This window comes from Ascaphus truei, chromosome 22, assembly GCF_040206685.1.
Source record: "Ascaphus truei isolate aAscTru1 chromosome 22, aAscTru1.hap1, whole genome shotgun sequence".
Taxonomy (NCBI): Eukaryota; Metazoa; Chordata; class Amphibia; order Anura; family Ascaphidae; genus Ascaphus; species Ascaphus truei.
This window is the reverse complement of record NC_134504.1, coordinates 15021537-15041492: the sequence shown is the minus strand read 5'-3', so window position 1 is coordinate 15041492 and position 19956 is coordinate 15021537. Positions and strand designations below refer to the sequence as shown.

General features: G+C 55.4%; 1 protein-coding gene across 1 annotated transcript in view; it reads left to right on the top strand.

Annotated features, from left to right (window-relative positions):
• NPLOC4 (NPL4 homolog, ubiquitin recognition factor) overlaps positions 1 to 17903 on the top strand; it is a 56100-nt gene extending 38197 nt beyond the window's left edge. The window contains exons 12-17 of the mRNA XM_075580065.1: positions 8030 to 8190; positions 8997 to 9068; positions 9941 to 10036; positions 11131 to 11247; positions 13091 to 13193; positions 14100 to 17903. Coding sequence (XP_075436180.1) covers positions 8030 to 8190; positions 8997 to 9068; positions 9941 to 10036; positions 11131 to 11247; positions 13091 to 13193; positions 14100 to 14260 — 710 coding nt within the window. The 3' untranslated portion in view covers positions 14261 to 17903. The remainder of the gene's footprint in view (positions 1 to 8029; positions 8191 to 8996; positions 9069 to 9940; positions 10037 to 11130; positions 11248 to 13090; positions 13194 to 14099) is intronic.
• Positions 17904 to 19956: the final 2053 nt, after the last annotated feature.

The following is a 19956-nucleotide window of genomic DNA, read 5'->3' as shown; positions in this document are numbered from 1 at the left end:
GTGCAGCAGGGGTAATACAGGTACAGAATGATTACAGTCTGCGTTTGCAGTGCAGCCAGGGGTAATACAGGTACAGAATGATTACAGTCTGCGTTTGCAGTGCAGCCGGGGGTATACAGGTACAGAATGATTACAGTCTGCGTTTGCAGTGCAGCAGGGGGTAATACAGGTACAGAATGATTACAGTCTGCGTTTGCAGTGCAGCCGGGGGTAATACAGGTACAGAATGATTACAGTCTGCGTTTGCAGTGCAGCAGGGGGTAATACAGGTACAGAATGATTACAGTCTGCGTTTGCAGTGCAGCCGGGGGTAATACAGGTACAGAATGATTACAGTCTGCGTTTGCAGTGCAGCAGGGGGTAATACAGGTACAGAATGATTACAGTCTGCGTTTGCAGTGCAGCAGGAGGTAATACAGGTACAGAATGATTACAGTCTGCGTTTGCAGTGCAGCAGGGGTAATACAGGTACAGAATGATTACAGTCTGCGTTTGCAGTGCAGCCGGGGGTAATACAGGTACAGAATGATTACAGTCTGCGTTTGCAGTGCAGCCGGGGTTATACAGGTACAGAATGATTACAGTCTGCGTTTGCAGTGCAGCCGGGGGTAATACAGGTACAGAATGATTACAGTCTGCGTTTGCAGTGCAGCCGGGGGTAATACAGGTACAGAATGATTACAGTCTGCGTTTGCAGTGCAGCAGAGGGTAATACAGGTACAGAATGATTACAGTCTGCGTTTGCTGTGCAGCCGGGGGTAATACAGGTACAGAATGATTACAGTCTGCGTTTGCTGTGCAGCCGGGGGTAATACAGGTACAGAATGATTACAGTCTGCGTTTGCAGTGCAGCCGGGGGTAATACAGGTACAGAATGATTACAGTCTGCGTTTGCAGTGCAGCCGGGGGTAATACAGGTACAGAATGATTACAGTCTGCGTTTGCAGTGCAGCAGGGGTAATACAGGTACAGAATGATTACAGTCTGCGTTTGCAGTGCAGCAGGGGTAATACAGGTACAGAATGATTACAGTCTGCGTTTGCAGTGCAGCAGGGGGTAATACAGGTACAGAATGATTACAGTCTGCGTTTGCTGTGCAGCCGGGGGTAATACAGGTACAGAATGATTACAGTCTGCGTTTGCAGTGCAGCCGGGGGTAATACAGGTACAGAATGATTACAGTCTGGGTTTGCTGTGCAGCCGGGGGTAATACAGGTACAGAATGATTACAGTCTGCGTTTGCAGTGCAGCCGGGGGTAATACAGGTACAGAATGATTACAGTCTGCGTTTGCAGTGCAGCAGAGGGTAATACAGGTACAGAATGATTACAGTCTGCGTTTGCAGTGCAGCAGGGGGTAATACAGGTACAGAATGATTACAGTCTGCGTTTGCTGTGCAGCCGGGGGTAATACAGGTACAGAATGATTACAGTCTGCGTTTGCAGTGCAGCCGGGGGTAATACAGGTACAGAATGATTACAGTCTGGGTTTGCTGTGCAGCCGGGGGTAATACAGGTACAGAATGATTACAGTCTGCGTTTGCAGTGCAGCCGGGGGTAATACAGGTACAGAATGATTACAGTCTGCGTTTGCAGTGCAGCAGAGGGTAATACAGGTACAGAATGATTACAGTCTGCGTTTGCTGTGCAGCCGGGGGTAATACAGGTACAGAATGATTACAGTCTGCGTTTGCAGTGCAGCAGGGGGTAATACAGGTACAGAATGATTACAGTCTGGGTTTGCTGTGCAGCCGGGGGTAATACAGGTACAGAATGATTACAGTCTGCGTTTGCAGTGCAGCAGAGGGTAATACAGGTACAGAATGATTACAGTCTGCGTTTGCTGTGCAGCCGGGGGTAATACAGGTACAGAATGATTACAGTCTGCGTTTGCAGTGCAGCCGGGGGTAATACAGGTACAGAATGATTACAGTCTGGGTTTGCTGTGCAGCCGGGGGTAATACAGGTACAGATTGATTACAGTCTGCGTTTGCAGTGCAGCAGGGGGTAATACAGGTACAGAATGATTACAGTCTGCGTTTGCAGTGCAGCAGGGGGTAATACAGGTACAGAATGATTACAGTCTGCGTTTGCAGTGCAGCAGGGGGTAATACAGGTACAGAATGATTACAGTCTGCGTTTGCAGTGCAGCAGGGGGTAATACAGGTACAGAATGATTACAGTCTGCGTTTGCAGTGCAGCCGGGGGTAATACAGGTACAGAATGATTACAGTCTGCGTTTGCAGTGCAGCAGAGGGTAATACAGGTACAGAATGATTACAGTCTGCGTTTGCTGTGCAGCCGGGGGTAATACAGGTACAGAATGATTACAGTCTGCGTTTGCAGTGCAGCAGGGGGTAATACAGGTACAGAATGATTACAGTCTGCGTTTGCAGTGCAGCCGGGGGTAATACAGGTACAGAATGATTACAGTCTGCGTTTGCAGTGCAGCAGAGGGTAATACAGGTACAGAATGATTACAGTCTGCGTTTGCTGTGCAGCCGGGGGTAATACAGGTACAGAATGATTACAGTCTGCGTTTGCAGTGCAGCCGGGGGTAATACAGGTACAGAATGATTACAGTCTGCGTTTGCAGTGCAGCAGGGGGTAATACAGGTACAGAATGATTACAGTCTGCGTTTGCAGTGCAGCAGAGGGTAATACAGGTACAGAATGATTACAGTCTGCGTTTGCTGTGCAGCCGGGGGTAATACAGGTACAGAATGATTACAGTCTGCGTTTGCAGTGCAGCAGGGGGTAATACAGGTACAGAATGATTACAGTCTGCGTTTGCAGTGCAGCAGGGGGTATACAGGTACAGAATGATTACAGTCTGCGTTTGCAGTGCAGCCGGGGGTAATACAGGTACAGAATGATTACAGTCTGCGTTTGCAGTGCAGCAGGGGGCTATACAGGTACAGAATGATTACAGTCTGTGTTTGCAGTGCAGCCGGGGGTAATACAGGTACAGAATGATTACAGTCTGTGTTTGCAGTGCAGCAGGGGGTAATACAGGTACAGAATGATTACAGTCTGCGTTTGCAGTGCAGCCGGGGGTAATACAGGTACAGAATGATTACAGTCTGCGTTTGCAGTGCAGCAGGGGGTAATACAGGTACAGAATGATTACAGTCTGCGTTTGCAGTGCAGCAGGGGTAATACAGGTACAGAATGATTACAGTCTGCGTTTGCAGTGCAGCAGGGGTAATACAGGTACAGAATGATTACAGTCTGCGTTTGCAGTGCAGCAGGGGGTAATACAGGTACAGAATGATTACAGTCTGCGTTTGCAGTGCAGCAGGGGTAATACAGGTACAGAATGATTACAGTCTGCGTTTGCAGTTCAGCAGGGGTAATACAGGTACAGAATGATTACAGTCTGCGTTTGCAGTGCAGCAGGGGGTAATACAGGTACAGAATGATTACAGTCTGCGTTTGCAGTGCAGCAGGGGGTAATACAGGTACAGAATGATTACAGTCTGCGTTTGCAGTGCAGCCGGGGGTAATACAGGTACAGAATGATTACAGTCTGCGTTTGCAGTGCAGCAGGGGGTAATACAGGTACAGAATGATTGCAGTCTGCGTTTGCAGTGCAGCAGGGGGTAATACAGGTACAGAATGATTACAGTCTGCGTTTGCAGTGCAGCAGGGGGTAATACAGGTACAGAATGATTACAGTCTGCGTTTGCAGTGCAGCAGGGGGTAATACAGGTACAGAATGATTACAGTCTGCGTTTGCAGTGCAGCCGGGGGTAATACAGGTACAGAATGATTACAGTCTGTGTTTGCAGTGCAGCAGGGGGTATACAGATACAGAATGATTACAGTCTGCGTTTGCAGTGCAGCAGGGGGTAATACAGGTACAGAATGATTACAGTCTGCGTTTGCAGCGCAGCCGGGGGTAATACAGGTACAGAATGATTACAGTCTGCGTTTGCAGCGCAGCAGGGGGTAATACAGGTACAGAATGATTACAGTCTGCGTTTGCAGTGCAGCCGGGGGTAATACAGGTACAGAATGATTACAATCTGCGTTTGCAGTGCAGCCGGGGGTAATACAGGTACAGAATGATTACAGTCTGCGTTTGCAGTGCAGCAGGGGGTAATACAGGTACAGAATGATTACAGTCTGCGTTTGCAGTGCAGCCGGGGGTAATACAGGTACAGAATGATTACAGTCTGCGTTTGCAGTGCAGCAGGGGGTAATACAGGTACAGAATGATTACAGTCTGCGTTTGCAGTGCAGCCGGGGGTAATACAGGTACAGAATGATTACAGTCTGCGTTTGCAGTGCAGCAGGGGGTAATACAGGTACAGAATGATTACAGTCTGCGTTTGCAGTGCAGCCGGGGGTAATACAGGTACAGAATGATTACAGTCTGCGTTTGCAGTGCAGCAGGGGGTAATACAGGTACAGAATGATTACTGTCTGCGTTTGCTGTGCAGCCGGGGGTAATACAGGTACAGAATGATTACAGTCTGCGTTTGCAGTGCAGCAGGGGGTAATACAGGTACAGAATGATTACAGTCTGCGTTTGCAGTGCAGCCGGGGGTAATACAGGTACAGAATGATTACAGTCTGCGTTTGCAGTGCAGCCGGGGGTAATACAGGTACAGAATGATTACAGTCTGCGTTTGCAGTGCAGCAGGGGGTAATACAGGTACAGAATGATTACAGTCTGCGTTTGCAGTGCAGCCGGGGGTAATACAGGTACAGAATGATTACAGTCTGCGTTTGCAGTGCAGCAGGGGGTAATACAGGTACAGAATGATTACAGTCTGCGTTTGCAGTGCAGCAGGGGGTATACAGATACAGAATGATTACTGTCTGCGTTTGCTGTGCAGCAGGAGGTAATACAGGTACAGAATGATTACTGTCTGCGTTTGCAGTGCAGCCGGGGGTAATACAGGTACAGAATGATTACAGTCTGCGTTTGCAGTGCAGCAGGGGGTAATACAGGTACAGAATGATTACAGTCTGCGTTTGCAGTGCAGCAGGCGGTAATACAGGTACAGAATGATTACAGTCTGCGTTTGCAGCGCAGCAGGGGGTAATACAGGTACAGAATGATTACAGTCTGCGTTTGCAGTGCAGCAGGGGGTAATACAGGTACAGAATGATTACAGTCTGCGTTTGCAGTGCAGCAGGGGGTAATACAGGTACAGAATGATTACAGTCTGCGTTTGCAGTGCAGCAGGGGGTAATACAGGTACAGAATGATTACAGTCTGCGTTTGCAGTGCAGCAGGGGGTAATACAGGTACAGAATGATTACAGTCTGCGTTTGCAGTGCAGCAGGGGGTAATACAGGTACAGAATGATTACAGTCTGCGTTTGCTGTGCAGCAGGGGGTAATACAGGTACAGAATGATTACAGTCTGCGTTTGCAGTGCAGCAGGGGGTAATACAGGTACAGAATGATTACAGTCTGCGTTTGCAGTGCAGCAGGGGGTAATACAGGTACAGAATGATTACAGTCTGTGTTTGCAGTGCAGCCGGGGGTAATACAGGTACAGAATGATTACAGTCTGTGTTTGCAGTGCAGCAGGGGGTATACAGATACAGAATGATTACTGTCTGCGTTTGCTGTGCAGCAGGAGGTAATACAGGTACAGAATGATTACAGACTGCGTTTGCAGTGCAGCAGGGGGTAATACAGGTACAGAATGATTACAGTCTGCGTTTGCAGTGCAGCAGGGGGTAATACAGGTACAGAATGATTACAGTCTGCGTTTGCAGTGCAGCAGGGGGTATACAGATACAGAATGATTACTGTCTGCGTTTGCAGTGCAGCAGGGGGTAATACAGGTACAGAATGATTACAGTCTGCATTTGCAGTGCAGCAGGGGGTAATACAGGTACAGAATGATTACAGTCTGCGTTTGCAGTGCAGCAGGGGGTAATACAGGTACAGAATGATTACAGTCTGCGTTTGCAGTGCAGCAGGGGGTAATACAGGTACAGAATGATTACAGTCTGCGTTTGCCGTGCAGCCGGGGGTAATACAGGTACAGAATGATTACAGTCTGCGTTTGCTGTGCAGCAGGGGGTAATACAGGTACAGAATGATTACAGTCTGCGTTTGCTGTGCAGCAGGGGGTAATACAGATACAGAATGATTACAGTCTGCGTTTGCAGTGCAGCCGGGGGTAATACAGGTACAGAATGATTACAGTCTGCGTTTGCAATACATGAGCTGGCAACCACAACCTCCTACTTCAACTTCCCAGCAGGGTAGTATTTCCTAGGTCTGATCAGGGGGTTAACGCACCCTCTCTCTCCTCTCTCGTCTCTCTCTCTTTCTCTGCGTCTCTCCTTTCTCTGCGTCTCTCTCGCCTCTGCGCCTCTCCCTCTGTCCCTCTCCCTCCCTCTCTGCATCTCTCTCTCCCTCCCTCTCTGTGTCTCTCTTTGTCTCTCCCCCTCCCTCTCTGCGTCTCTCTCCCCCTCCCTCTCTGCGTCTCTCCCCCTCCCTCTCTGCGTCTCTCTCCCCCTCCCTCTCTGCGTCTCTCTCCCCCTCCCTCTCTGCGTCTCTCTCCCCCTCCCTCTCTGCGTCTTTCTCCCCCTCCCTCTCTGCGTCTCTCTCCCCTTCCCTCCCTCTGCGTCTCTCTCCCCTTCCCTCCCTCTCTGCGTCTCTCTCTCCCCTTCCCTCCCTCTCTGCGTCTCTCTCTCCCCTTCCCTCCCTCTCTGCGTCTCTCTCTCCCCTTTCCTCCCTCTCTGCGTCTCTCTCTCCCCTTCCCTCCCTCTCTTGTCTCTCTCCCCTTCCCTCCCTCTCTGCGTCTCTCTCTCCCCCCTTCCCTCCCTCTCTTGTCTCTCTCCCCTTCCCTCCCTCTCTGTGTCTCTCTCCCCTTCCCTCCCTCTCTGTGTCTCTCTCCCCTTCCCTCCCTCTCTGCGTCTCTCTCTCTCCCCTTCCCCCCCTCTCTGCGTCTCTCTCTCTCCCCTTCCCCCCCTCTCTGCGTCTCTCTCTCCCCTTCCCCCCCCTCTCTGCGTCTCTCTCTCCCCTTCCCCCCTCTCTGCGTCTCTCTCTCCCCTTCCCCCCCTCTCTGCGTCTCCCTCTCCCCTTTCCCTCTCTGCGTCTCTCTCTCCCCTTTCCCTCTCTGCGTCTCTCTCTCCCCTTCCCCCCCTCTCTGCGTCTCTCTCTCCCCTTTCCCTCTCTGCGTCTCTCTCTCCCCTTTCCCTCTCTGCGTCTCTCTCCCCTTTCCCTCTCTGCGTCTCTCTCCCCCTCCCTCTCTGCGTCTCTCTCCCCCTCCCTCTCTGCGTCTCTCTCCCCCTCCCTCTCTGCGTCTCTCTCCCCTTCCCTCCCTCTCTGCGTCTCTCTCCCCCTCCCTCCCTCTCTGCGTCTCTCTGCCCCCTCCCTCCCTCTCTGCGTTTCTCTGCCCCCTCCCTCCCTCTCTGCATCTCTCTCCCCCTCCCTCTCTGCGTCTCTCTCCCCCTCCCTCTCTGCGTCTCCCTCCCCCTCCCTCTCTGCGTCTCTCTCCCCCTCCCTCTCTGCGTCTCTCTGCCCCCTCCCTCCCTCTCTGCGTTTCTCTGCCCCCTCCCTCCCTCTCTGCGTTTCTCTGCCCCCTCCCTCTCTGCGTTTCTCTGCCCCCTCCCTCCCTCTCTGCGTTTCTCTGCCCCCTCCCTCCCTCTCTGCGTCTCTCTCCCCCTCCCTCTCTGCGTCTCTCTCCCCCTCCCTCTCTGCGTCTCTCTCCCCCTCCCTCTCTGCGTCTCTCTCCCCCTCCCTCTCTGCGTCTCTCTCCCCCTCCCTCTCTGCGTCTCTCTCCCCCTCCCTCCCTCTCTGCGTCTCTCTGCCCCCTCCCTCCCTCTCTGCGTTTCTCTGCCCCCTCCCTCCCTCTCTGCGTCTCTCTCCCCCTCCCTCTCTGCTTCTCTCTCTCTCTGCGTCTCTCTCCCCTTTCCTCCCTCTCTGTGTCTCTCTCCCCCTCCCTCTCTGCGTCTCTCTCTCCCCCTCCCTCTCTGCGTCTCTCTCTCCCCCTCCCTCTCTGCGTCTCTCTCTCCCCCTTCCCTCCCTCTCTGCGTCCCTCTCCCCCCCCTCAGGTGGGCCGGATAACCAGGTGCACTTTGAAGGATACCAGGTCTCCAATCAGTGCATGGCGCTGGTGCGCGACGAGTGCCTCTTGCCCTGCAGAGATGCCCCGGAGCTGGGCTACGCCATGGAGTCCAGCAGCGAGCAGTACGTGCCCGACGTCTTCTACAAGGTTGGTGCTTCCCCCGTAACGTTTCCCGGCCGCGTCCCCGCGATGTAACCGCTGGCCGACATTTACCGATCCCGGGAGTAATGCGAGCCGCCGTGCCAATCGCACACGCCAAGGTCATGCAAGTCCTGCCTTAAAGCGGCGCCGCCGGGGGTCCCCGGGGCTGAACCCCAGTCATTTCATCTCCAGGGACCCCCTGCTCCCCGAGATTCTTACCTTGGAGAAGGGGGGCTGGTAGCGGCTCCGGCGGAGCTCGTCGGGGTTATTGAAATGGATTCCTGCTGGCCAATAGGAAGTGAGCTGAAATTAACGCGGTTCAGCGCCGGAGACCCCCTGCATCAAAAGTGAATCGTGCAATCTGCCGGGCGATCACCGACACGGTGCCGCCAGCCGGGAATCCCCCGCGCGGCAACGCATTACTGTCACTCTTACGGCGCTGGTTTCAGAGCATGAACGCAGAAGCTGCTGCTGTTCCTGGCCTCTCCGGCACGCGAGGGGTTAATTCGTGGCAGCACTGCCTCCATCACTCGTGGGAAAGCCCAGGGGCGGGGCGTCTCCAGTGGGTGCCACCAACTAGCCAGGTATTAGGGATATCCCTGCTTCAGCACAGGTGGCTCAATCAGCCCCTGCGTCGGCACAGATGGTTTAGTCTTTGACTGAGCCACTGATTGCGCTACCTGTGCTGAAGCAGGGATATCCTGAGAACCTGACCTGTTGGTGGCCCTTGTGGACAGAAGTTGCCCACCCCCCGGGTTCGGGCCCGGTACTAGCCCGCAGCGGTTACGGACTCGCCTCTTTTGCCTCCCCAGGACATAGACAAGTTCGGCAACGAGATCACACAGCTGGCCCGGCCTCTGCCCGTCGAATACCTAATCATTGACGTGAGTATCCGTGCGCCGTGTTCAGGGCAAACGGGAAAGTGCGGCCGCCCTGCTGCAAAACAGGGCCGAAAATGCTCTGCAACAGGGACTGCAGCATCAATTGTACGCGCTGCGCAGAGCGCCCTCCGGAATATACACACGTAGTGTAAATAAGTGAAGGAGGAAAGCGAGCGATGCACAATTACACTTCTGTGTGTGCAGAGCACCGGGCGACTGTAGTACAATGGTGCGTTGACTGCTGTGTGGCCAGAGTGGTATGGAGTAAAGTGCTGTGCGTTGCAGGGCTCCCAGAAGTTAGTTGTAGCTGTAATAAGCTAGGATGCAGCATTGATAACCTTCCACCCCCCCCCCTCCTTCCCAGCACCCCCTAAAACAGAGGGGTCCTTTGTATAAATACTTATTCCTTCATGTCCCTGCGGTAGCCAGCACATAAAAGGTTAACGCTCCAAGTATAGGTTGTAGCAAAATAAAAAGACTTCCAGGTCACCCAGAAAGTGGCCGGAGACCAGTCTGCTGTACTACGCAGAGGTTAGGAGCGTTCGCAGCCGCCTTGGCACTGCCAGGCTGGAGCTACCCAGAATCCCGCAGCGCTGGCCAGGCGTAGGGGAGGTTGCTGTCCGTGGTCTGAGCGAGATCCGCCGACGTTCCTGCACCATCGTATCTCCACCAGCACTTGGGATGTGGCAGAGAGGAGAGGATTTCTACTGTTCTCACGTCGCATTTTTACTATGTATCTAGGGTAGGAAGGGTGGGTGTCCGGTGTCGCAAGGGGGGGGTCTTTTGTTTGTGTGGTTACCTTGAACGTGGAAGCGGGAGCGATCGCTGGCCACCAGGGCGGAATTATCCGGAAGAACATCTCTTTCTCCTTGTAGATCACCACGACCTTTCCCAAGGATCCGGTGTACACCTTCTCCACCTCCGCCAATCTGTTCTCCATCGAGAACCGCGACGCCCTGGGAGAGACGCAGGTGAGAGAAATATCCCGTGTGGGGGGGGGGAGGCGCTTTAGCCTACAATAGTCCGAGGAGGACATGTAGTTTTGGGTTGGGAACCGCTGATGTAGACATTCTGGAAGAGAACACAGAGAGGATTACAGGCCCACAATTAGAGGCGATAATGAAGGTAATTTGCTGGGGGAGATCCTGTGCTACCCCAAGGAAGTCACGAAGCAGGAAGGAAGCGGCCAGGCACTCGGTCTCCGGAAAAAGGTTCATTAATTAGCAAATCCAGTACCAACGTTTCGACTGCATGTGAGGGCTACATAACAGGCACCAAAGTGTAGAATACAAACCCAAAGCACTCGCCTGTAACCTCGCTACAGGTGTTCCACGGCGCGAATGCTGCATTTCCCCCGACGGCACCGCTCCGAGTGTCCGCGCGCGCAGAGCCCCTCACTGCGCATATCGCGATCCGCGCTGTGCGCAGACCCACGCACAACGTGTACACGCAGGCATGCGCGTTACGTGTACATAATGTGCGTGCAGGATGTGACTGCGCCTGGCGCGGATCGGCGGTGGACTCTGGGCGCTCTGCGCATGCGCGGACACTCGTCAGAGCGGTGACGTCGGGGGAGATGCAGCATTCGCGCCGTGGAACGCCGGTAGCGAGGGTACAGGCGAGTGCTTTGGGTAGATATTCTACACTTTGGTGCCTGTTAGGTAGCCCTCACCGTGACAGACTGCTCATGCAGTCGAAACGTTGGTCCTGGATCTGCTAATAAAGTAACCTCTTTTTGCGAGACGGAGTGCCTGGCTGCTTCCTGCCTCGTGACATTCTGGAAGAGACACAATGGTGAGTTATGAAACATTACTCGTGGTATAAACGGGGGGTTGGAGGGAACACGGAGTAAGAGAAGAAGCACATCTGTAGCCAAATATGTGTGCGCTTTTCTCTAAGGGTGACGGGTGAGCCGCCTCTCCCCCCAGAGATCTTTGGGACAAGGGAAACCCATGTAGGGACAGCTAAGCGCTGTACGCATTACGACAACTAATGGTCGCCCTCTCGTGGCATCTGGTTGAGTATTCTCTCTCCCCCACTCCCCCCCCCCCCCCCATGCCTACAGGATTTCCACAGCTTGGCCACCTACCTTTCCCAGAACCCCTCCTCCGTGTTCCTCGACATCATCTCGGATTTCCACCTGCTCCTCTTCTTGGTCACCAATGAGGTGATGCCCCTGCAGGTGAGTAACAGGCGCCACCTTGCACCATCTGCCCGTCACCTGCTGTGTCTGCTCTGAGCGTGGCTGCTTGGTACACGTGACTGGTTTCCGATGCTTGGACGTCCTGGGGCTCTCCTAGTCAGGAAGGAAAGTGTTTATCAGGGCAGTGTGGGGGGGAGGTGGGTTCTTTCATGCTGTTGTTAAGAATGCAGTTTCTTGGGGGGTTGGGTGGGGGGCAGGACAGCTTGATCATTGAGGGCCTCCCCCTCCCGACTACCCTTCAACCCTTTGAGAAATGGACAGGGCATTGCCCCCACCCTCCCCCCCAACAGGTCAGGTTTTTCAGGATATCCCAGCTTCAGCACAGGTGGCTAAATCAGAGGCTCGGTCGAAGACTGGGCAGAGACTGATTGAGCCACCTGTGCTGAAGCAGAGCGATCCTGAAAGCTTGACCTGTTGGGGTGGGAGGAGGCCGGGGGGAGGTATGGTTTGGCATTTTACTGGACCCCCACCCAGTGATCCCCTCTCTTCAGAAATCAGGGGAGGAGGCCCCTCTCTTATCATTTAAAATTGCAATTCTCTCTCTCCTAATAAACAGGTTAGTGTCAAAAGCCTTATATAAGGCCGAGGTGGCCAAGTCCAGTCATCAAGGACCACCAACAGGTCAGGCTTTGGGATATCCCTGCTTCAGCACAGGTGGCTGAGTGTCTCAGTCTTCGACTGAGCCACCTGTGCTGAAGCAGGGATATCCTGAAAACCTGACCCGTTGGTGGCCCTCGAGGACGGGAGCTGTCCACTCCCCGCTAAAAGTTATCGCGCCCTGCAGCAGGGAAACGGTTAACACTGCGTTCCGAGCTCTCGGCTGTGTAACATCTGCACGGTTACTTCCCGGGGGGGTCTCCCCGCCGGGACGGCCCGCTGAGAATCCGGGGGGGGGGGGGCACGAGGTGTTTCCGAGAAGTGTGCGTTGGCCTTTTTTTTATGGGACGTGTAGATTTTTTCCTTGAAACATTTCGTCAGAGCATTTTTCGATTTAAAAATAAAACATAAAAAAAAGGCGTTTTTTTTTCTTCATGTTGGATCCATTAAAAAAATAAATATGTATATAAATCCGTGTGGGTTTTGGAAAAATGTTTTTGCACTGTAGCTTTTTTGTAACCACGTGCCGGCCTGGCAGGGCGCGGGGTTTGCAGTGGGTTGCAGGCCACTCCTGGCACAGATGCGGTTAAAGCCGAATATTCCGGCCCAGAAACCTCAGCGCTGGGAGCTGTGCGCATTCCCTGGGACCAGAGGCAGCCGCCTGTCCCGGGTCAGAGAACGTCCCTGCCGCGTTGGCTTGGCAGGCGGCGATGCTGGCAGGAGACCAGTCCCGTTGTTGTGAGCTCCCGACTGGCAAGCTTCCGTGCGTGTGCAGACGGAGCATGTGTAGAGCAGCTGGGATGACGCTGCCCGGCTGGTAATCAGGACCAGGAACTGGAGGTCTAGCAGAACTTAACCCTTTAACTGCTGGAGGGGCAAAGCTTTGGTTGCTGAAGGGGGGGGGGGGAGGGGGGAGGGGGGGAGGGGTTGGTAAACCAGCGAATACCCGCACAGCGACAGCCTAACAGATCTGTCCCAAAAGTGTCTTGTGACCCAACAGGACTTGAGGCTAAAGTTAGAGACGGGTCACAAGACAGACTCCGGCTTCCTTGCCCACAGCAGTGGCCGAGACACAGGGCTCCTGACGCGTCTGTAGGGTGACACAGAAGGGAGCGTAGTCTGTCCATCCTTCCCCAGGCTGGACTTTGATGTGATGACCCAATCGGTGGGTGCTGCTCTCGCACTGACCCCTCTCTCCCCGTGGCCGGGCGCCTTCTCTTTGCAGGACAGTATCAGTTTGCTGCTGGACGCAGTGAAGACGAGGAACGAAGATCTCGCGCAGACCTGGAAGAAGTCTGAGCAGTGGGCGACCATCGAGCAGCTCTGCAGTGAGTATCCCGTCCCAGAGCCCCGTGTACATGTCACTGCGCACACAGTGTGTGCATCACATGGAAAGTGCCCGCTACACACCCGCGCGTCCTGTATTCTCCAGCGCAGCGGGGCACCCGGCTTGGTGTATGCTGCCCGGTTTCATCGCTTAGGAAGTTTTTCGTCCATATAAATGTGACAGACCGGTGATGATCTAATGTAAGATACCAGGCGGGTGAATATGTTTGGGGTAACAAACTTAGCACCGCGCTCAGCCACCGGGGGGCGCTTCTCTGCCACCGCACTGTGCGGGGGACAATCTCGTATATAGTAATGCCTCGTCCCCAGAGACGGCGCGGGCGGCGCCATCACGAGACGGCCCTCTCCATGGGGCCGGCCCCAGTCAGTGCACGCGGGCGCGACCGGATTTTGAAAAGTCAAGAAATTTGACTTGCGGTGCGACGGCCGCGTCACGTTCAGCCAATGAGGACGATCCAGCTGTGTGATGTCATGGCCACGCCCCTACCACGCCTCCCCATCGCGAGTGACCTGAAGTCCTTCGATCGCTCGGGTGAAAGCCACGGGCGCCACCTGGCGCTCTGTTGCTCGCGCGCGCTCACTGGGGTCGTAGCCTAAAGCGGGTGCTCAACTCCAGTCCTGAAGCTTCCCCACAACAGGTCAGGTTTTCTTGGGCTGAGCCACTGATTGAGCCACCTGTGCTGAAGCTGAGATCCTGAGAACCTGTCCTGTTGGGGAGAGGTGGGGGCTTGAGGACTGGAGTTGAACGCCCGTGTAGTAACTTACCCTGTATGTTCTATATCCTGTTATATATCCCCCCCCCCCCCGTGTCTTGTCCGGTGTTTGTACATGAATCGAGGGTCCTTGCATTCGCTGACCCCTTCACTGTGCCTCCTTTTTATTCTCAGGTACAGTCGGGGCGCAGCCCTCCGAGCTCCACGACTTCGGGGCGATGGGAGGATCCACGCACGTTCCCTCCTCCTCCTCCATGTGGTCCTGTCTGCACTGCACCTTCATGAACCAGGCGGGCACCGACCAGTGCGAGATGTGCCGGCTTCCCCGGGCCTAGCAAGCGGGCTGCAGACCAGCAGGGGCAGGTCAGCGAGACCTACCCCCTCCCCCCCGCGCCCCCCAGGGAGCGGCACCTGCAGCAAGCTTCCTGCAAGCCCCTCTTTTCTCCCCCCCCCAGCTCCCCGTCATGTCGCTTTAGGGCCGCGTGTTGGACAGTTCCAGGGGGCCCCCTCTCTCAGGGGAGCCCAGGACAGTGTGTAGGGAACCGAAGCTTACTCGCCGGCTGCCTACAACACACAGAGACACTACAGGGTCCCAGCTGGGCCACTGCTCTCCCCCCCTCCCCTCACTTCATATGTTTGGGTGTCGGCCATCATTTTTACTCCCCTTTTATTTCTCCCCCCCCGGGCCTCGTCTCAGTGCCAGGAATTCTAGATCTGTTGCCGACACACGGCTCTGCTTCCTCTCGTTCTTCTTGTAAAACTACATCCCCCAGAATGCTTTGGGTATGGAGTTGAAGCACCAGTCCCGCTTGGCAACGGAAGTTTCAAGAGATGGAAAAGCGCTCACCTTGGCAACACTCAAATCGTTGTGGAATGTAAGGAATGAGAAGTCCTTCGCTGCCAGAGGGGACGGCAAGCCTTTGCATTGCCCTTTTGGTGGAGAATGGGTTAACCCAGGGGTGGGCAACAACAGTCCTCAAGGGCCACCAACTAATCAGGTTTTCAGGATATCCCTGCTTCAGCACAGGTGGCTCAAGCAGTCCTTGCTTCAGCACAGGTGGCTCAGCATTCGACTGAGCCACTATTTGAGCTACCTGTGCTGAAGCAGGGATGTCCTGAAAATCTGACCTGTTGGTGGCCCTTGAGGACTGTAGTGGCCCACCCCTGGGTTCAATTGTATTTCAGATGTAGGGTTTTAACCGACCACGGCGTGTGTTATACAGCGCGGCCTGCGCTGGGAATGTAATGCGCACGCGGGGGTTCAGCCATATCAGATCGGGCTTACATAGCCTCTCTAAGGCTAAGGCCCCGCTCCCTCAGTCATAGACAGACATAGACCGCAATATGCGGTCTGTAGGGAGCGGGAGCCGGGGCTGGAGTGGGAGGGAGGGGCGTGGTTTAAGCGGAGGGGGGCGTGGTTTAAGCGGAGGGATTCGCTACGCCCCCCCCCCCCCCCTTCCCTCCACGGGCTCGGGCTCTGAGCTGCTGCCCTACACCTACACACACAGACAGGCACTCAAGCTGCTTTTCCTCCACACTCTCCTCCCCGCTCCCCGAAGCCTCCCCTCCTCATTGGCTCACAGCCACACCACGTGACGCGTCGACGCTAGGGATTACAATTCTCTTGAATCCCCTAGCGGCTGACGCGTCACAGCGTGTAGTGAGCTGTGCCGTGCCGGGAGGGGGGACTGGGACCGGCTCGAGAGGATTCCCCTGCTGGTGGGGAACGCTCGTGTGGCCGCCCGCGCAGCGGGTTCCAGCCCTAAGGCTCTGTCCCCGCTAGCACTGAGCGGGCGGTGCTTGCCGCTGTTACATATATAGTTATATGTAAGTCCCCGCTCGGGCGGGGCACACGCTCACCGGCGCTCGGCGCATATGTAAACAAAAAATATCTAACTTTCCAGTGTGCGCAATGCCCCCCCACCCCTCCAAATGACAGGACACCCGGCGCTCATGCTTGGAGCGCTCTCCAAACATGAGCGCGCTCAGCGCCAGCGGGGACTCAGCCTAAGACCAACAGCGCTCAGATATTACTTTGCGTCTCATTTGGGTTGAACTAGGAATTGACCGTTCAGAATATCGGGATAGAAAGAAGGGGGGGCGTGAGGGGGGAGTTTTTAATGGAATGAGGGGGACTGGCGCCTAACAAAAAAACAAAAGTATTAACAGAAACAGTATAAGGACTGGTACAATATGCAGAGCACACCCTACATTGCATCAGGGTGTATTTTATAGGTCGGCCGCCCGTGTAATACCCCCCCCCCCCCCCTTATCATGAGCCTCAGCCGGCTGTAGGGAGACCATGGGACGGTGACCTCTTGCTCCCGAGTGTTGGACATCCTTTGGAAGAGTTTTGTTGCCATTAAGCTGCAGCGCCCTCCCTGCCGACCTCGTTATCTCCATTTCCCCGTTATCCGAGCTGGCTTTTTTTCCCCCCCTCCAAATGTAGGTGTTTCGGGGGGTGGGGGGGCGCGCTCATCACTTCTATAGGTGGTCCATCTCTGCCACACGCACGCGCCAGTACATGCGGGGGCCGAACCTGTCCCGGGAACCTTTACCCAATTGAAATAAAGCTGCTACTCTTTACTCGTGATCGGCCAATCACAGCGGTTTGGAGGGAGTCCCCGGGTTGCAGTTGAAAAGCTTTCCCTGTTTAGTAAGCGAGGAGCACAACTTACACATTTGTATATCTCAGTGGTGGCAATAAGGCACCGCAGGAGTGTGGGTACCATCCGATAACCAAAATCCTCCAGTGCACTCAGAGAAAAAAAAGGCTTTTTTATAAAGGTCACATGATTCTGGCACATCTGAAGTCGTGTGAGGACATAACTTGCAGAGTGCCTTGTTGCGGTGATGGTTTAAAGCACCCAGCCTGCAGCCCACATGCATTTTATTTCCTCATTGGCTGCTTTGTTTGGCTTTTGCGTTCCTGTTTTTGCTTTTAAATCAGGGCGGTATTTCATACAACATCCTCCTAATGACACATTTCGATGGCAAAGCGCTTTGGGTATGTGCCTGGCTGTACACACGGAGGTCAGACATATCCGCTGCGCACTTATAAGTTATGTCAGTCTAATCCCTCGGTTACCGCTAACATAGGGGCCCTTTAAACTGGCAATGAAGCAGACATCCATATGCAGCTGTATTAACCCCATAACCGCCAAGCGAGGCAGTAGTGTGCGAGTGCTCAGTAAGGGAATGAATTGTTTTATTGCAGTCCTGTGTCAGTAATGTGTTTTATTGGCTGGTGTTTTATATGCAGAGATTATACTGGTACACAGACCGTCTCCCCTTCTTAACAAAACTCTCTGGGACGATGGATTCAAATAATCAAACTCGTTTCCATAACAAGCTGAGCACAGATTACTGCGCTCAGTGGCAGGGGGGCGACGCCTGCAGAGGCCCAGCGCTCTTCGCCCAAAGCATTGAAATTAAATGCCGGGGGGGGGGGGGAGCACGTTAGTTCCCTAACTTCGTCTCTGGCAGCTTCTGGCGCATTGCCATGGCGTCAAACGCCATAGACAGGGTAAGGGCGCAGCCGAAAAAGTTTACGCACGCCGGCACTAGGGCAGAACCTGCCGTTAATCGCCCGCAGGGCTCCTGGCGCTCGCATGTCAGGGCAGTCCCTCCCCCCGTCATACTCTGAACGCCTAGAAATCATTTCAAACGTAGGAGTGGGACAGTAGAAGGAAGCATGTCCTGTCTCTATCGCTATTACACACCCGGACTCCCCCAGCGCCTCATTACCATGTCATAATACAGGATGTCTCCCCGACTTGCTGTAATACCCCAGCTGGGATGGGTTGCTGGAAGTCACAGGGTTATCGGTCTCCCTCCTCGGTTCCAGGTTTCCCGGGGTCCAGGAAGTGTGCGTGTTCAGCCTCGCTGACCGCTCCGGGGAACGCGGTACCTGCAATGCGCCGCTGTTCCTCCTGCCGCAAAACCGGGAATTATTTAGGCATTTTTTTAAAAATGTAATTTTTTTTTTTTTTTTTTAGAGCCACTCCATTTTTAATGTTTAACTTGAGCCAGCTGCGCTGAAGTAGGGGTATCCTGAAAACCTGACTTGTTTGGGGGGGGGGGGGAATGGAGCTGCTCACCTTCCTGGGGATTAACCGATTTCACCTTCCAGAACCCGAGAAAGTGTCGGGAACCGGCGGTAAATGTTGCATTGCGAGAGAACTTGTGACGGAAGTCCGTGGCAATAAGGTATCTCCTGGGATTTCGGATCGCTGGGTGCAGTGGGCTAGGGTTGTACAAGTTGGCGGTGATGGGGTTAATTTATCAGCCCATAAGGTTTTGGAGCAGGTTTTTTTTTTTTTTTTAAAAGGGTTTTTCTCTCCCCCCTCCCCCCCCCCCTTCTCGCTCTGGGTTTTACAGGGGTGTGGGATGAAGAGGGGGGTCAGATGGGACCCGTGTTTGTTCTGGCCCTGTAGCTGGAGAGAAATAAAAGCGCCTGAAAAAAAATGAGATGGCTTCATCCTGATGTTTTTACGTCCACCTTCTACACCAGGGGTGAGCACCTCTGTATCCCTGCTTCAGCACAGGTGGCTCAAGCAGTGGTGCAGTCTTCGATTGTACCACCTCTGCTGAAGCAGGGATGGCCCTTGAGTACTGGGGGTGCCCACCCTTGTTCTACACACAGCTCTGTCTGCACTTTGAAGCCGTCTGCTATTCCAGTAGTTTCCATGTATCTTCATTCTGCCCCCAACACAGCACCCGCTGCCGACACACGGCGGTCACTGCGCCTCACCCCTGCTCTTCGGCTGTCACTGCGCCTCACCCCTGCGCCTGTCACTGCGCCTCACCCCTGCTCCGCGGCTGTCACTGCGCCTCACCCTTGCTCTGCGGCTGTCACTGCGCCTCACCCCTGCGCCTGTCACTGCGCCTCACCCCTGCTCCGCGGCTGTCGCTGCGCCTCACCCCTGCTCCGCGGCTGTCACTGCGCCTCACCCCTGCTCCGCGGCTGTCACTGCGCCTCACCCCTGCTCCGCGGCTGTCACTGCGCCTCACCCCTGCTCCGCGGCTGTCACTGCGCCTCACCCCTGCTCCGCGGCTGTCGCTGCGCCTCACCCCTGCTCCGCGGCTGTCACTGCGCCTCACCCCTGCTCCGCGGCTGTCACTGCGCCTCACCCCTGCTCCGCGGCTCTAACTGCGCCTCACCCCTGCTCCGCGGCTGTCACTGCGCCTCACCCCTGCTCCGCGGCTGTCGCTGCGCCTCACCCCTGCTCCGCGGCTGTCGCTGCGCCTCACCCCTGCTCCGCGGCTGTCGCTGCGCCTCACCCCTGCTCCGCGGCTGTCGCTGCGCCTCAGCTCTGCTCCGCGGCTGTCACTGCGCCTCAGCTCTGCGGCTGTCACTGCGCCTCACCCCTGCTCCGCGGCTGTCACTGCGCCTCACCCCTGCTCCGCGGCTGTCACTGCGCCTCAGCTCTGCTCCGCGGCTGTCGCTGCGCCTCACCCCTGCTCCGCAGCTGTCACTGCGCCTCACCCCTGCTCCGCGGCTGTCACTGCGCCTCAGCTCTGCTCCGCGGCTGTCGCTGCGCCTCACCCCTGCTCCGCAGCTGTCACTGCGCCTCACCCCTGCTCCGCGGCTGTCACTGCGCCTCAGCTCTGCTCCGCGGCTCACTGCGCCTCACCCCTGCTCCGCGGCTCACTGCGCCTCACCCCTGCTCCGCGGCTGTCACTGCGCCTCACCCCTGCTCCGCGGCTGTCACTGCGCCTCACCCCTGCTCGCTGCGCCTGTCACTGCGCCTCACCCCTGCTCCGCGGCTGTCACTGCGCCTCACCCCTGCTTCGCGGCTGTCACTGCGCCTCAGCTCTGCGGCTGTCACTGCGCCTCACCCCTGCGCCTGTCACTGCGCCTCACCCCTGCTCCACGGCTGTCACTGCGCCTCACCCCTGCTCCCCGTGCCTCGCGCCTGTCACTGCGCCTCACCCCTGCTCCGCGGCTGTCACTGCGCCTCACCCCTGCTCCGCGGCTGTCACTGCGCCTCACCCCTGCTCCGCGGCTGTCACTGCGCCTCACCCCTGC